General features: G+C 38.2%; 1 protein-coding gene across 5 annotated transcripts in view; it reads left to right on the top strand.

Annotated features, from left to right (window-relative positions):
* The window catches only part of LOC107562125 (pleckstrin homology domain-containing family A member 7-like), a 101831-nt gene that overhangs the window by 29963 nt on the left and 53263 nt on the right, over positions 1-18605 (top strand). The window contains exon 1 of one of the 5 annotated variants that reach the window (XM_016246697.1): positions 1374-1825. The exons of the other annotated variants lie outside the window; for them this stretch is intronic. Within the exon in view, the coding sequence (XP_016102183.1) occupies positions 1755-1825 (71 nt within the window). The 5' untranslated portion in view covers positions 1374-1754. Of the gene's footprint in view, positions 1-1373; positions 1826-18605 lie in introns of those variants that run through there. 5 annotated transcript variants of the gene reach the window in all.

The following is an 18605-nucleotide window of genomic DNA, read 5'->3' as shown; positions in this document are numbered from 1 at the left end:
TAATAATTCATATGATTTTACATGTGGCCTGAGAAAATCATGTCTATTATTTTGGTTTGTGAGATCGGAGATCACGCTGTGCACGTGTACAAACATTCAGGAGGACACAAACTTCTTGAGAATGCTGCCCCGTGACTTTTATTAATAAAATAGATTAAATAGCCTACTGGAGAGACACACAGACGCAGGTAGGCTAATCCACACAGGCAACTGTCACCTCTCTCTCTCTCTCTCTCGAATAATTAATTCAAGTAGCTAAATGTTATAATTAATTAATTCAAATAAATGTGATCTTAACGCACTATTTCATCTCTTTCTGATCTGAAGTGTGCAGAATGCTGAGCTAGCGAGCTGTAGCTTCACGTCAGGTGGTTCTTGCCTTCACGTCGTGCATTAAAATCGTTCAATGTACAGCAAGCCGTGCATTAACCCTAATGTGTTTGCTCTTTAGCAGCAGTTTTTTTACAGCAATATTTAAATTACATCCTGGTCATTCGTGGTGTACCCAAAATGGTCCCACACTATCGACAGGCATTTCTCTGGTGGAAATAAAGCTTTGCTGTTAGATCCCTCTGTCATAGTTTATCTAATGCACATAGCGTCGTGCCTCTGATAAGCACGTCATTTTAAGCTGGTGCACCGCTAGTGTAACTTTGTTTTCGTTTTGCGCAAGCTGCAACAGGTCCGTTCAGTGTAACAGAAACACTCGGTTTAGCGGGACCTTTACGATTAATTAACCGTGACGTTTTAAAGCGTGGTTAATCGCGAAACCGGTTAATTGCTGCATCCCTAGTTCCATCCATCAATTGATGATTGTATGGAGGCAGATCTGAATGCAAGCTCACAATCAGTTGTGAAAAGTTGGGGTTTAAGCTGAATAAATGATTGTAGAAGTCATGCATACTGTCTGTCGCTTTGCCAGAAGATCGATTTATGACATTTTGATTAAAAATGACAAAGTATGTTTACATAGGAAAATAAATGGAAAAGCAGCGAAGTGGAATGCAAACGTGAACGGCCCCTTATACTGTATGTGAAGGTTCATCCTGGAATGCTGGGATTTGTATCCAAAGTAGACTTGAAGAGCACCTGTACCGTTTATTTATTCACTGAATAATGACATTTACAGATTATTCTCTCTATCTTTGTCTCATTCATATGATATATTTCCCTTCTTGTGCTCAGTCTGTCTCTCCTCACAACAGCACTGCACATCCTGCCTAACAGAGGCAGGCAGAGATTCAAAAAGAGTAGGTTCGCTTTACACCCCTCCCTTCCTCTTGCCCTCCTCCCTGTGAGTGTGTGCAGCGGTACGTCAGAGCAGAAGACTGGTGTGTATGTGTGTGTGTGTACATGCAGGCTGGTGACTGTGTGAGCCGGTGAGGAAACAGGAGCATCAGAGACAGGAGACTCCACACAGACAGCAAAATCCAGATGCTTACGCCTTTGCCCGCTTCAACGGCGGAACGCTCTGGTCTTACCTGTTCTGCGTTTTGACGGCCATGGAGCTCTGAAACATCTCTGCTGCTCTTTATTGAGAAACGGATGGGATTTCGATTCTGGAACTATTTCATTAGGGCTCTTCTCGGGACTCTTTCCTTTTACTCAGACTGATTCATTCCCTTTCCTGCAGTGTTTTCCTCTCCGTCATGAAACCTGAATTTACTGCTATTAAAATGAAAGCAGAACTGGACTTTCTGTAAGTGTCAGTCATTCAGTTGGAAGTTTGGCACTTGGAGCTGTTTGGATTAAACATGTGGAGCCAGTCAGGATATTCCAACCACCAATCTCATCCTCCTCACCCCTTTTACCATGAACCCTACAGGTGGGTTGGCCTTCCTATTTTATTTTAGATCACAATAGAGGTTAATGATAAAGTATGTGAAGCTAGGATTTTGGCAACAATGTTTACAGATTTTGCGTTCATTTTCCTTTTCCTGTAATGGGGAATGTCCACAGAATGCTGCCGATGGGTCATTTCAGGATGGATCTGCCTGACAGTTGATGCTGAAACCGTTTGGCAGGTTTTTGTTGGATAATACTAGATTAAATCTAAACCACGTGCGTCTGTAGCAGGGATTACGTTGAGAAGAGAATGAATTAACTGCTTTATGTCAAGACACTGTGGAATTCCAACAGGTCCTGTTGAACTGGCAAGTCGAGCGAGTTCTGTGGAAGGGAAGACGTGATGCATGAAAACATGTCATAAATACTTCACTCGTTGTGGCTTTAGTTCCCTTCTATCTCTGTGTGAAGGTGTGCAGTGTGCTCCTCAGTCTGACAGTATGCCTCCATTTTTCATTGTCCTCCTGACTGAAAGTTTTGTATTTCTTGAATATCAGCGGCAGCATTCCAATCTTGAAGCCAAATACTTCTGCAAGTGTGTTTACTTTCCTCATAACTTAAGAGTTTCCTAATAGCTCAGAAAGGACGGAGATTGTTCTTTCATTATTTACTCATTGCAGGCCCTTGGCTCGGATGCATTTCTCATGATTCAGTGGAAATACTACTGTTAGTTTGGACTTTGTTTGCATTTTAGTGTATTTTCAGAGGCACAGCAGGGGTTGCTTTATAGTCTGCTTTATGTTTTCTGCTGCATTGAGATAATTATACCAAACCCATTATTATGAGTTGCTTCTCTAATACTGCCCGTGTGTTTGCCTTTCACTTTCCCTCTCTGTTTACTGGAAAACTCAGTATAACTACATTTGCTGTTATAAAACTGACTCCAATTAAGCAGAGTGGCCTACTTTTGACTCAACTGATAATACTTTGCTGAAAGTATTTCTATGCTGATGTTGAGTAACAGTCTGTTTGTTTGATCTTCTATGCTTGGTATGTCTGGTTGAGTGATTGTACTCAGTAGGCTTGCATGTAAAACATTGTAATGCATGCATGCAATTCAAAAGTCAGTGAATTTTAGGTAGCTTGAAATTGCAGAGATATAGTAAACTGAAACTCATAAGACTTATCTTAGTGCAACTTTTTTCAGTTAACAACAGAATAACATGATAGGCTACACATTATACGCTAACCATTATAGTGTTTGGTTTCCATTGTGTTTATAATCTCATAAAATCAATATCATAATGATCATAATGATCTGCTTTGTTAAGTGGTACATTTTTAAACATTTAGGCTCCAGCATCCCTGGACAAGCAATTTGGATAATTAATGAATTTGGAAGGCCTTAAGTTTTTATTGCATGGCTTTCCCTTCAACATGCAATTTTAAATTCCATTTTTGAATTGAGCCGGACTTCAACAATGGAAGGTAGACACAAGGTAGACAAGGGTGGTGGGGGTGGGGGGAGGGTGGAGTGGGGTATATGAGTGGTTATGAATGAATGAATGAAATGCATTTGTCCGTGTTTCACTCCGTCTCAAATCACGCTCGTGGAAAGCGATTGAGAAACAGTGTCTCTTCCGCAGCTCGGTACACTTTCAACTCGTTTTTTTAGTCTCGAGCAAGACTACGACATTCACATTACATGATTTGACTGATTTTTACGTAGAAAGGGCGACAGCGCACCACATTAAAAGAAATAATCATTCATGTTTTCATAACCGCTGGCCAAATTCAAAAACGAAACTAAAATTAAATCATCTTTGAGAGCAAGGGGGCCCCCTGGTGTTTCGGGGGCCCTACGCAGCTTGCGTATTTTGCGTTTAGGGAGGATCGACTCTGATAAAGTCAGACCATTCTGTTTTTGCTTCAAATTTCGAAATTATACAGTCTAATTTAGATTTAAAACTGCTCATGCTGCATGTACACTGCATCTTTGTTTGGATTTTGATTAAAATCCAGTGGTTGCCTCTAGTTTTAAATTGAAAGAGCACAGACAAAGCCTTAGTTTGTTCATATTAATAGATTTATTTTATTTGTGTAACTTACATTTGGGGTTTGTTTTAAAATTTCAATTTAGGTTTGTTATATTTTAATGTCACAAAGAAATGTGCAGCAATAGCCTAATAAAACGACACCTTTTCATCTCACTGTATAATGTCTTCAATATCAGTTTGTTTCAAACATCGTGAGAAAATCGCATCTTGAAATCAAAATCATGAATCGAAGCGAATCGTGAGTCGAGTGAATTGTTACATCCCTAATTTTTATTAATGTTAGCAACAAAGATTAATAAATACAGTTAGTAATGCATTAACTAATGGTATCTTATCGTAAAGTGTTACTAATATTTCATATACATTAATTTATTGTTTTGATAAATGCCCATGTAATAAACAGGACAATTAAAGCTGCTGAATTATCACAAAAGAAATCCCTTCAAGGTGCTACAAGATCATTTCAACAATAATTTCCTGTTATCTTTTATATATTTTTTTTTCTATTTATAAGGGAGTGTGGTGTCAATCAAATCCTGTTTATCAAAAGCTGATCTGGTAATATTTTTAATGTGTATGTGCACGTCCTTGCATTAGCATGTACGTGGATGTATGCAGCAGTTGTGGTTATTCTGTTTTGCAGTTACTGGATTGAACGTGAAAGAGCAGATTGTCTGGATTCAAGTCCTGATTCATCTTACCGACTTCCAGACTTGACCAGCCTGACCACATTCACATGATGGCAAATAACTTTACCTGTATGTCTTAATTGATTGACCATTGTTTCATTAGTTCCTCATCTCACACCACACCAACATGTTCACTTTGGATCAATCAGTCAGTCTGTTAAGTGTACTAAATAGCCCTTTGATTTTTATCATGCAGTACTCAGAGGCCTCTTCTATATGCAGTGTAATATCAGAGCTCATTATAAATGCAGCTCTTCACAAAAAGAACTTGAATCTGAGACAAAACTTACAGCAGTGTCTTTTGTGTGATTATCTGTGCCATTTACAAAAAAAGCAGAATTTGCACTTGGAGCGCATCTGCTTCTCTAGGCTCAGCACGAACCAATCATATTTCAGCATGGGTCCCAGAGAGGCCACACTGAGACCCCAAAAGAGGGCTAAAAAAAGTCCCACGCTCATCTGAGCTGGATCCTGCCTAGTAATTTACGTTCGTGATTTACCCAGTGCTGTCAGAAGATTGAGAGGATCAAAGATCAGAGGGATGATCCAGATGTGTGGATATGTGATTTGTGAGAGCCTCCGACTCATTCGCGTCTCTTTCACTGTGATGAGTGGACAGCCTGCCAGTGAACTGGAACCTTTTTATTTCTGTGTGAGGACAGTAGATGTTACAGCAAAGGATATTGTCTGTCTTGAGTCCACTAAGGGGTTAAAATGCTAAGCAACTGTTTTCAGAGCTGCTTGGGACTGAACCGTGTAAGGTAGGACTAAATGAGTGTTTTGATGTTTGAAAGGTACCTGGGAATTTGAGCAGCAACATCATGTATCACATGACCAGAAAGGAAGATGCTCCATACTGTATATTTGTCATGTGTTCTGTTTGTTTTAGTCTTGTTTCCCAGTATTAATATCAAAGCAGCTTTTAAAAAATATAGAAATTTACTCAAAAAGAGTATTTTTTTCTTGAATTAGTTTATTTTAAATGATTTTTTCTTAATCAATTGGCAAGCATTTGTCCTTGTTTTTTTATTTAATATTTTTTATTATTATTGTTATTATTATTTTAATTTAAGCTTAACGTTAATTAAAATATATATTTTTAATTAAAAATGTAGTCAGTACTAGATTACACTGTTTTTCAAAAAACAGTGTTTTGTTTTTTAATTTTTATTATTTTATTTTTATTTTTTTTACTTAGATCCAGCAAGAATGCATTAAAATTGATCAAGAGTAACAGTAAAGGTTTATCAAAGAATTCTGAAAAATGTATCACAGGTTTCACAAAAATATTAAGCAACTCTTTTCAACATTGATAATAACAAGAAAGCGAGTTTAAATAGTAATAATATATCACATTATTACTGTTTTTACTGTATTTTGTTAAATTAAATGTATGTTTTATGTTTTAATAGCCTTTTAAGCATTATTACAGGTTCTTAAAGACAATTGCAAATAAAAACAGTTTTTTTCTGTTACATTGAAACATCAGTATTAAATAGATCAACAGTTTTAAGAACAATTAAAACAAAATATAGACCAATATTTAAAATGTACAAATTGCCAATCTAACATCTTATATTACAAAGTTAAATTAGAAAATCCGCAATCATTTACAGAAGAGATCTCTCTATATAACACCTTGGGATGGGAAATGCAGCCTTGGGTGAGCATAAGAGTCTCCTACCGACCACAACATTTTGATAGTATATGCCATTTTGTAAACCGATCTTATTTTAGGGATGTTTAAATCTTTTTAGTGAATAAAAAGAGTTTCGCCTCCTCATTTTCTAAATTTCTCACGCCTTAGTCTAATGGCTCGTCTGACATTTAAATGTCGCTATTCAGCAAGGGACTCAGGCAGCAGCATAGGTCTTGCTAACATGCCCTGTCTGTCAATGTGTGTACTGTATGGACGCAAGACCTTTATTATTAATTCATGCTAGCCATTTATGAAGGTCTCTTTTTGCAGCTGAGGAATGTTTCTATCTTTAATTGAGAGATCCATTATAATCTCTCTTAGCTTTGTGTGAAATCACGGAATGTAAATCTGGCATTGTAACTGAGTCAAGGCCAGCAGCAGTGCAATTCCCAATTAAATGAATCTGAAGCCCTGCAAAGATTGACACTGATGTGAACTGAGCTGTGCAGAATAAAGAAATTAGCATCATCTGTCTTTGTAGGAGAGAGGTCTAAAAATAACATTGGTGTGTGTGTTTGTGTGTGTGTGTGTGTGTGTGTGTGTGTGTAAATCAGCACCAGGGGCCCGTTCTTCGTACATCGCTAACTCAGTTAGCTGGATTTGATTGTTGACGATTTGGCATGATCTTGGATAGTTTGGTTCTTCGAAGCTCATCCCGGAGTTGCTGTCATAGCAACAGGTCTGTAAGCTTAAACCTGCTCGGTAGCAGGCTTATTTCATGTAAACAGGATTAGATTGCATCTTTTTAAGCAGAATTGATACTTAAAATCTGTCCGCTACCACCGCTACTTTATTACAAGAGTCCATAAGAGACACAGCCAGTTTCATCATAAAATTATTACTTCATAATTGTATTAGAGTCTTACTCACATGCTATTAGGGCTGCACAATTAATCAAATTTCTAATCGCGATTACAATTATGGATGCCACAATTACGTAATCGTTCAAAGCGGCAATTAATCGTTCAAAGTCCACTTATGTTATTTTGCGTGCTTAAGATGCGTTTTTTTCTTTCTACATGTTATCTTCCATTGTTTTAGTTTTAGTTTTAATATAACATTATAATACCATTCATATTTTAACTTTTTTATAATTTAAAGAAAAACCAATCCGATGTATATTTGACATTTGAGGCTTAATACTATAGAAAAGCACTAAAAGTTTTTCAGTTAGTGTTTTCAGCTTGTTTATTTTCATATAAAAATATGGCATACTGTTGCATTAAACAATGGTATAAACATCATTCAATGTAAATTGTGATAATCGTAATTAATAATCGCAATTACAATTTCAAGGGAATAAACGACAATTATGATTTTTGCCATAATCGTGCAGCCCTACATGCTATAGAGATAATGTAGAGTCGTGCATTAATTTGAGTGATGACAGATATTATGGGAGTGGCTTGATGGAGTGCAGGAGATGCAAATAACATGATCTTGACCCTTAAGAAACTTTAAATAATGCTGTCACGTAACATATCTGTTCAAATATAAATGAAATGAATTGCTAATTACTACATTGAAATAAAAATGAAAAGCCTGTATAAATATTAGAAATCGTGAATATAAATAATTGGGAATCATGTAAAAAATTTAAATAAAATAAAAACAGTGCACATTTCATTTATCTATTATAACATTTATGTAGTTTTGTTCGCTTGGCTGTTTCCTTATAAAAGTCCAGAAATTTGTCAAGTTTTTCGTCAGGTGTCTTTTTGAATTATATGATGTCATTACGTTGCTGTCTTGCCGCCAGCCAATCGCTGCATTGCTGATCGTGGTTTCGAGCATCGATGCATAGCCCCTTTCAAACCAACCCATGAACGCGCAATTATCTCAGATAACTCAATCCAGCCATACTAATCATCAACAACAGGTGCGTTCGAAGAACCGAATTAGCCAGATCCTGATTAGCGCGATGATGTCATCTTGGATGTGACGTTTCATCTCGGATGTAATAAGCGACGTACGAAGAACAGGCCCTGGGTGTTTGGGTTCAGGGGGCGATATAATATATTTGTCTTTTTGCCACATACAAGAACATGGATGAGACTCCTACATGAATTGCCTAAATACACATATAATGCTCAAGAGAAAATATAAGTGAGTGAGTGATGTGACATGTGGCCAAGTATGGTGACCCACACTCAGAATTAGTGCTCTGCATTTACCCATCCAAAGTGCACACACACAGCAGTGAACACACACACACTGTGAACACACACCCGGAGCAGTGGGCAGCCATTTATGCTGCGGCGCCCGGGGAGCAGTTGGGGGTTCGGTGCCTTGCTCAAGGGCACCTCAGTCGTGGTATTGAAGGTGGGAGAGAGCGCTGTACATTCACTCCCCCCACCTACAATCCCTGCCGGTACGAGACTCGAACCTGCAACCTTTGGGTTACGAGTCCAACTCTCTAACCATTAGGCCACGACTTCCCCCAAAAAAAATATAAACAGACTTTGTGATTCTTGTTGTGAGAAGGGCACAGGGCTTTTATAAAGTACAAGAGAAATGGAGGGGGAGAGCTTGTCGTAAATGTCTTGAATAGTTTCACATGTCATGGTGGGTGGTGAAAATTCCAGTGTAAATATTTGAGAATAATGTTGCTTTATGTTGTTGGAGAGTCACAAAAAATACAGTTTCTGTAAACCACAATGGAGTTTTCTTTTACTTTTAGTATACTCTTAGTATAGAGGTCTGAATTCCCACTGATCCCTGATTAGATTTGTTGTGGTGTGATGCAAATGTTGTAGTTGTAGGCAGGCGGTATAACTAAGTTGTTGGCTGGAGGCTGTCTGTTATTTTGTTATTTTTCTAAATAATTCATTTGTGAAGCACATTTCTCAGTTCCCTGAAGCTTTGGCAAGTCTGATACATTTCTGCAAATCAGTGTCTTTTAAACAGATAAAATAAAGCTGATTTTAAACGGCTTTAAAAATTCTGTATTGCTGGAACGAGGCCTAACATCATAAAAATCTTTGGCGTGTAAGTCGGCAGCAGGTGGAACAGGAATAAAATTATGTTGGAGCAGGGAATGAAACTTGAGGGAGCAGGTGGTACTAGATTGGGAAAATTTCTCCCACACAGACCAAAACATTGCTTGATGGTGTTCATGAGAATAATAAGATATTTCAAAGTCTGTAGTTTAATAAAAATATCATAATCAGAGAAATTCATTCTCTGTCCAGTACCATGTTTGTATAATTTCATTATTTACATAATTGAGCTAGCTACTTCAGAAATAGTTTGATAACTAATATGTGTATGCATGCAAAAACAGTGCAGTTTGTTTTAACACTCATTTATATCTTGGTCAGCAGGAGTCTGGGTATTGCTGGTGATCTAAATGTTTAATATTTCAAGCTGTTCTTTTCAATTTTGACTCCATAATTTAGATTTGATCATTTGTTATTACTCAAAAAATGTATATGTATACAGGTGCATCTCAATAAATTAGAATGTCGTGGAAAAGTTCATTTATTTCAGTAATTCAACTCAAATTGTGAAACTCGTGTATTAAATCAATTCAATGTACAGTTTTAGTAGTAGTTTAAGTCTTTGGTTCTTTTAATTGTGATGATTTTGGCTCACGTTTAACAAAAACCCACCAATTCACTATCTCATCAAATTAGAATATGGTGACATGCCAATCAGCTAATCAACTCAAAACACCTGCAAAGGTTTCCTGAGCCTTCAAAATGGTCTACTGTATATTAAGTGTAAAATATATGTATTGTTCAAAAGTTTAGGTTTAGTATATATATATATATATATATATATATATATATATTGTAAGAAATTAATGTTTGTTCAGCAAGGATGCATGAAAAAGATCAAAAGTGACAGTAAATACATTTATAATTTTGTTCAAATTAATGCTTGTTAAATTTCTATTCATCAAACAATCCTGAAAAAATATATCACTGTTTCCATATAAATATTAAGCATCACAACTGTTTTCAACATTGATAATAATAAGAAATGTTTCTTGAGCACCAAATCAATATAATAGAATGATTTCTGAAGGGTCATGTGACATTAAAGACACTGATTGGCTATATTGAAATAGAAAACGGTTTAAATTGTAATTTTTCACAATATTTCACATTTTAACTATATTTTTGATCAAATAAATGCTTCTTTCAAAAACACACAAAAAAAAAATCTTACCAACCCCAACACTTTTGAACGATGTGTAAATATCTTGATGCATATAAATGAAAAAATAAATCTATTAAGTATAATTTTTGATGTGTTATTTTATTAAAATATGAAAACATGCCTAGATTATATTCAACTAGATTTTATTGTATTTTATTTATAATGCTTCCTCTGATCAAGTGGTCTATATATATTATGCTGTAGGATCAAAAACCTGAACCTTTACTTTTAAATATTTTAATCACCAAACCCTACTTGATTTACTGCGTTTATCTTTTAGTTTTGACCTTTGACCTCATTATTTCCCCAAACAAATACTTATAAATAACCTGTGACCTTCATTCTCAAACTAGCCTGCATTTTAAGCTATTTTGGGAAGCTAAATTTAGGTCAAACCTAGAGTCAGGTCTGCATGACTCATCATGTAAACAAACATTCAGTGACCAGAAATATTACAATATCACACATCATTGGTTGAACATAATCTGCCCTTCCTCTGCCTCTGTGTGTGTGTGTGCGCGTGTGTATGTCTCTCTTTTTGTGTGTGTGTGTGTGTGTGTGTGTGTGTGTGGGAATGAGTGCAGTGACTCATACAGGCAGCAGATTGAATCAAAAGGGGACAATAGATTTTAGCAGAACAAATGGTCAGATGGAAAAGGCATGGATCAAAGAACCGTATTACCGAAACCGTGTTTCCTGCCTCATTTTACCTTCTGTAGGCCACGACAGCAGCACTCTCGATTCTTCTTACATCCTCCTCAATAGCAAAACAACATCTCTCACAGAGAAGAAGGGCCACACTGCTGGGCCTTGGGCAGCTGGAGACTATTTTAAACTGAGATCCATGTTTCCTCTGGCCTCAGTGGACCTCCGCCTCTGCTTTTACTTCAGACGTCAAGTATCAGTTTTATGCAACTCAACAGCATCAGTAAAGCACTGAGGAATATGAACATGACTCAAAGAAGCTCAATTAGATGTGGTATGTTTTTTTTTCTTTACTCCATTCACGCCTTCTGGGCTTCTTATCAGGGTTTAACAAATCTGCAGCCACAAGTGCCAACTGTTTTTTTTCCTGAGATATATGCTAATAGCTTTCAAACTCTGTTTTGCATATGCTTGCTCTGAGGCTACACATTGGAAGAATTATCTTTTGTCCTTGATAAATCTGTTACTCTGTCTGCCTGTTTTTTTGTTTTTCCGGTCACATTTACTGTTGTTTTGTGAATTTAACGGTCAAAATCGATGGGTGTCTGTGCAATCGTGAATTCCACTTGAGGGCGAAAGATTTCCTCAAACAGATTACGCATCGGGATCAAGTTGGTCATGTGAATTCGCTGCATTGACCAACAGAAAGCTGCTTGGTTTGAAAGTGACTAAGGTGTGTTTCATACACTGCTGCACTACTGACAATGAATAATGGATGTTTTTTTTTGCAAACAAAATTTTGCTAATGTCTTATGGGCAAAAAAATCCAGTAGTTATGTTTCTGGATCATATCTCTGCATATTTTCACTTTTTTTTTTCATAAAATTTATGAAAATTATCATTTTATTTTCTCATTCTGATGATGTCACAAATGATTGTGATTGATAATGGCAATATGCTATCAAGACAGATATTTCAGTATTTTTAAAATGATTATTGATGATGATGATGATGGCGGCCTCCATGGCGTGCTCTGCAGTTGTTTTTGTGTTTTTGTTAGTTTGTCCTGTTTGTTAGTTATATCCCTGCAATCAGTTTCACCAGAGATTAATTGCTGGACATTCGGCACTACACATCACCCGATATATTACCGGTTTTCGACTATTCTGATGTTTTGCTGGACATAGTAGTTGGCGGAGCAGCTGCGCTGATCAAGCGCTTTAGGACGCGCAGATGGGGGAAGCGAGCCGGCGCCCTCGTGAAGCTCAGGCAGCGCGGATTTCAAACGCCGTTGCCTAGCATCCATCTGGCGAACCTCCGCTCTCTACCCAACAAAACGGATGAACTCCTTCTGCTCTCCCGGACAAACTGAATGACGCCATACCGGACAGCACATTAAATCTGCGACGCAGAATCAACGGGGAAATTGCGCGGCGGCGGGACATGCTTTTACATCAACGAAAGGTGGTGTACAGATGTAACCGTGTTAAAGAAGATGTGCTGTTCAGATCTAGAAGCGCTTTTCATTAACTGTAAGCCTTTCTACTCACCGCGGGAGTTTTGCTCGTTCATTCTCGTGAGTGTTTACATTCCTCCTACAAGCTTGTTTTGACCTCACTGATTGGAGTGTTTTTGAAGCTGCTGCCACCGATCTGGACGAGCTCACAGAGACTGTAACATCTTATATCAGTTTCTGTGAAGACGTGCATTCCTACCAGGACTCATCTAACTTACAACAACAACAAACCATGGTTCACTGCAAAACTCAGACAGCTCCGTCAGGCCAAAGAAGATGCTTACAGGAAGGGGGACAATGTCTTGTATAAACAGGCCAAATACACACTGGAAAAGGAGATCAGAGTGGCAAAGAGGAATTATTCTGAAAAACTAAGGACTCAATTCACGTCCAGCGACTCAGCATCAGTGTGGAAAAGTCTGAAAGAGATCACCAACTACAAGACACCTTCCCCCAGAATCAACAACTGGCAGACGATCTGAATGAGTTCTACTGCAGGTTTGAAAAAACACCCCACACCCGCCCTGAACACCTCTCCACACAACCATTCACACCTCCTGCAACCCCCCTCTCCCCCACACCTGCACCTCAAATCAGTGAAGACGAGGTGCGCCAGGTCTTCCGGAAGCAGAAAAGGAGAAAAGCACCAGGCCCAGATTGTGTTACACCAGCCTGTCTGAAATCCTGTGCTGACCAGCTGGCCCCCATCTTCACACAGATCTTCAACAGATCACTGGAGCTGTGCGAAGTCCCTTCATGCTTCAAACGCTCCACCATCATCCCCATCCCAAAGAAATCCAAAATTACAGGACTAAATGACTACAGACCTGTGACTCTAATGTCTGTCATCATGAAGTCATTTGAAAAACTGGTGCTGGCCCACCTGAAGGACATTACTGGACCCTTGCTGGATCCTCTTCAGTTTGCCTACAGAGCAAACAGGTCTGTGGACGATGCAGTCAACATGGGACTGCATTATGTTCTGCAACATCTAGACAGACCAGGGACTTATGTGAGGATCCTGTTTGTGGACTTCAGCTCGGCCTTTAACACTATCATCCCAAACCTCCTCCTGCCCAAACTAACTCAGCTCTCCGTGCCCACCTCCGTCTGTCAGTGGATCAACAGCTTCCTGACAGACAGGCAGCAACTAGTGAGGCTGGGAAAATACACATCCAGCACCCGTACGATCAGCACTGGAGCTCCTGTGTTATCTCTCCACTGCTCTTCTCCCTCTACACCAATGACTGCACATCTAAAGACCCCTCTGTCAAGCTCCTGAAGTTTGCAGACGACACCACACTCATCGGCCTCAATCAGAACGGTGACAAGTCTGCTTACAGACAGGAAGTTAAAGAGCTGGCTGTCTGGTGCATGTTATCTCTCCACTGCTCTTCTCCCTCTACACCAATGACTGCACATCTAAAGACCCCTCTGTCAAGCTCCTGAAGTTTGCAGACGACACCACACTCATCGGCCTCAATCAGAACGGTGACAAGTCTGCTTACAGACAGGAAGTTAAAGAGCTGGCTGTCTGGTGCAGTCTCAACAATCTGGAGCTCAACACGCTCAAAACTGTGGAGATGATCGTGGACTTCAGGAGAAACCCCCCTGCTCTCCCCCCACTCACTATCATGGACAGCATTGTGACTGCAGTGGAGTCATTCAGGTTCCTGGGCACCACTATCTCTCCTCTGCACTTCTATAACTGTCTGGTTCAGCTCAGCTACCAAATCTGACCTCAGAAGACTACAGAGGGTAGTCCGGACTGCTGAGCGAATCATTGGTACAACCCTCCCTTCTCTTCAAGAACTGTACTCATCCAGAGTGAGCAAAAGGGCTGGCAAAATCCCTCTGGACCCCTCAAATCCAGCACACTCCCTCTTTGAACTGTTGCCATCTGGTCGACGCTACAGAGCTCTGACCACCAGAACGGCCAGACACAGGAACAGTTTCTTCCCTCGGGCAATCCATCTCATGAACACTTGACAATAATCGTGGAGCACACAACACTATTTATTCACTCATACACTTATTTATCTAACACACACACTTAGTCTACACCTCAAATTTGCACATAATATACCTGTACATACAAACTGTCTTATTATAATATACCTGCACATACAATTGTCAATTTATATATTTTTATTTCTTATTTACTTGTTCTATTTTTTATTCTTTTATTCTTCTTTTATTATCTGTGTTTTTGTACTGTCGCTGTCATTCTGTTGCACTGCGGAAGCTTCTGTCATGAAAACAAATTCCTCGTATGTGAAAACATATCTGGCAATAAAGCTCATTCTGATTCTGATTCTGATTACTGCCAATGAGATTCTGGCATAGAGTTTGGCTTAGAAATTCATTTAGAAACTGGCCCAGAAATTGCAGACAGGTATAGGATCTTTGTTTAGAGTTTTTCTTTCTGATAAGGAAAAAGTGACCAAAGTTGTTTCCATAGAGTTATTCACATATTATACTAAATATAAGAGTTTGTTTAGACGTATTAACAAATATTGACAACAGGAGAAACGTTGTTCCAGAAGATAACTCTTTAATCTGTTAACCAGCATAACATGTCATTCCAGTTTGTCCAGTTGGGTGACGCTGGAGTTTGAGTAAAGTTGCTTTACATGTCATTTGAATACCGTGTCATCAGAGCAATTCTGTTTACACTCAACCGCTCCTCTGTCATAGTTTAACGTTCCCATGACTTGTCAGGTTCACTGAAATTTGATTCGAGTGAAAGACAGAGAAAGGGATATTCCCACACTAGAAATATCACAAGGGCTTCTGTGTTGTGTTTTTACACCCAAAGTTAAATATCTTTGCACCTATAGCCGATGTACTCCATTGTAACAATATAAATGGTGTCGTTTTCTTGTCATTTTTTCTTAGCTAACATACCCACATGTCTGTAAAGTAACGTCAGGACATGTCTTTAATTTGAATTCAGTATATATTAATGATAAAAACCGATGGCTGCATAAAAATTTGGCTGCATGGCTGATTCTGAAGTAATTCATTTATTTATACATTCTATATTTTGCTTTCAATGTCTCTCAGATCGCAAGATCGCTCTCAAGACATGGTAATCATCATTCTGCTCTCTGAAGTATTGACAAAGGATTATACTTTCTCTCCTAATAACTTTCAAGGCTTAATTTGCTCACCGTTGACGCGACTGGTTAATCTCATTTCTCCAGACATCTGAGCTATTGAGTTTCTTGATGTTTCTCTTCTGCTGCTGTTCTGAGGTGAAGGAGGCTTGTGAATTACTTCTAATATCATAGACAGGAAGAGACAGCAGTTTGCGTAACAGAGGGGTTAGGAAGTTAATTGAAAAGACCTTGTGAACCTTGTTTCATCCAAGGGAGCCTTATTTTACTTTCTATTCAATATCGTGCTGGAATCCTACAAAGGAAAAATAATTGAAAGAATCCCATCTCTACCTTTGTGAATTTATGCGGGAGGACTTTTAAAGATCTGCTTGTTCCATCTGTTTTTGGTCAAAGGAATCCAGGACTTCACTAACTTGATTCAAACTAAGTTGGCTTCAAGTTACAGGTGAATACTAACAGATAACATATCTGTTAAAAAAAAAAAAAGAAGTGAAGTGACCCATACTTGGAATTAGTGCTCTGCATTTAACCCATCTAAAGTGCACACACACACAGCAGTGAACACACACACACTGTGAACACACACCCGGAGAAGGGGGCAGCCATCAAGGGCACCTCAGGCGTGGTATTGAAGGTGGGAGAGAGCACTGTACATTCACTCCCCCCACCTACAATCCCTGCCGGTACGAGATTCGGACCCCCAACCTTTGGGTTACAAGTCAGACTCTCTAACCATTAGGCCACGACTTCCCCCACAACTTAGTATTGTCATAAATATTGATTTTCGTCTTTTACACTAGTACCAGCTGTGTGTTTTTTTTTGTCTCCCTCCCTGCCAAAATTAAACCTTGTGGGTTTAACTCTTTAAAGTGAAGAAATTGTTACTGTGAAGTAAAATAATTAATATACCTATTCTAAAATATTCATCATCATAGTCATGTATCAATTTTTTTCATGGTATTGTATTAATACAAAATCTAGTATTGAGACACTAACATGCATCCATTTGAAATACTATCTGTTGGCTTTCATTTATAGGCTTATATAAGTAGCTGATCTTAGTTGTTAAGTAAGACCACAGTATTAAAGCAGAAGGTCATAAGTAACAGCATGTGAAAGTGACTTCTTATTCCAGCGGTGTTTATCCTGCCTGATTCATCTTCCTTTTGATTCCTCTTGCATTTTTCTCTCTCCAGCGTCCTGCCTCTCTGACTGTCACAATTGATTTTGGAGATAAGCAGCCTTCAAAGTCTTATTGCACACTGCCAAGAATCTCCAAGCTACATGATGGATTACGTCAAATTGCCATCTATACTTATCCATGAATGAGCTCATTTTGTGACAGTGGCTTGTTGATGCCTCTATATCAAATGGCAGGATGTAAAACAGACATTAAACTGAGATAAGTGTCTTGTGTTGACTAGTGAGGATATAAATTTGTGCCATATAACCACTCAGATAGAAGTCATATTCATGATGTGTTGCCAAAGGCTTGTCTTTTTTCAGATACTGAACAGATTGCTCTTTATCTGTCTTTAAAGACAGATAGAGATCTTTCCATCTCATACCTCTCAGAGAGGTCATTGGCCTGACGGTTGAAGTGGCTCTTCCATGTCATCTTCAGGGCTATTGACTGGCAGATAAATGTTTTGTGATTTGAGAAAGTGTTAGCCGCACAACACCCTTTATTTTGCCATTATTTTGAATGTAGTTACATTTAAGCAGGACTGTATAAATCTAGAGCTTTACGCAATTAAAGCTGGGCAATACATTGAATATTGGCATGGTAATTTTGCTGACAATATTAAATTAGGGAGTATCGTGAATATCGTGATAACATTTATATCGTCAACATCATTTGAATCTTTCATAGTTTTAGTCGAGGAAAAGTCATTGCATTTTTGTCAACTTTTAGTCATTACTTTTAGTCAAACTGCGGTTACCAACATTTATTTTGGTAGCTATTTTATATGTAGTCTTCAAACTAAAATAATCATTAATTCTTCTCTCTTTAGACCAAATCAATTAAGCTTATGAGAGATTAGATTTTTCAAAAGGATTGAATTTAGAAAAACTTGAATAAATGATGACAATTTTTATTTTTGGGTGAACTATCCCTTTAACAGTAGTGAAAAGGGAGCAACTTATAAAAATTATGGTTGTTCATGTATAAAATATATAATATATATAATTTATAATTTTTGAAAAAGAAGCAGAATAAGACAGCAAGACAAATACGAAAGAGATACAAATTAAACAAATTTTTCAGATACAGTAGATTTACTTAAAGACCATATGGGTCATATGGGTTTTTGAAAAATATCTCTTTTGCAGTTTATAACGTAGCTATCCTTACATGAAAACAATCTGCAAAGTTGTTAATCAAAAGAGTGCATGATAAATAAAGATATTGTCTCTCAAAAGAGAGAGTCGATTCTGAATCGCCTTAACGAGTCGTCATATTTTCGAATCTTTTGCCTGTTACCGGTTTACGTCACTGGGTAATACATTTGCATAATCCCCCGAGTGTTATCTGTGTTATATTTCATCTGCAACAGCAATGTAAACTTTTATAAACATCCATTTGGTCGTTAACTTTTAAATGCATCATTATGCATAAAATATGAGCAGAGTTCTCGGCATGAACTGGCAGATCAATGTTTCAATGTTTGGCAGATCATACTTCTTTTCTCTCCAAAACGGTAGGAAGTTAAATGAAATGCAATGTGGAGGATGTTAACTGTGACAAGATGATTGACAGGCCAGTTTACAGTGACAGGGTGCGTGTGTCTATGCAACAGAGTGTCCGTTAAAGACGCAGTTGTGTGATGTGATAGTATGTCCCAAAGCTTGCCTACTCTTCTACTACACACTTAAAAGTGTGTACACACACACACACACACACACACATACACACACACACACACA

This window comes from Sinocyclocheilus grahami, unplaced genomic scaffold, assembly GCF_001515645.1.
Source record: "Sinocyclocheilus grahami isolate Dianchi unplaced genomic scaffold, SAMN03320097.WGS_v1.1 scaffold808.1, whole genome shotgun sequence".
In the NCBI taxonomy this organism is placed as follows: Eukaryota; Metazoa; Chordata; class Actinopteri; order Cypriniformes; family Cyprinidae; genus Sinocyclocheilus; species Sinocyclocheilus grahami.
This window is presented reverse-complemented; position numbering and strand designations above follow the sequence as displayed.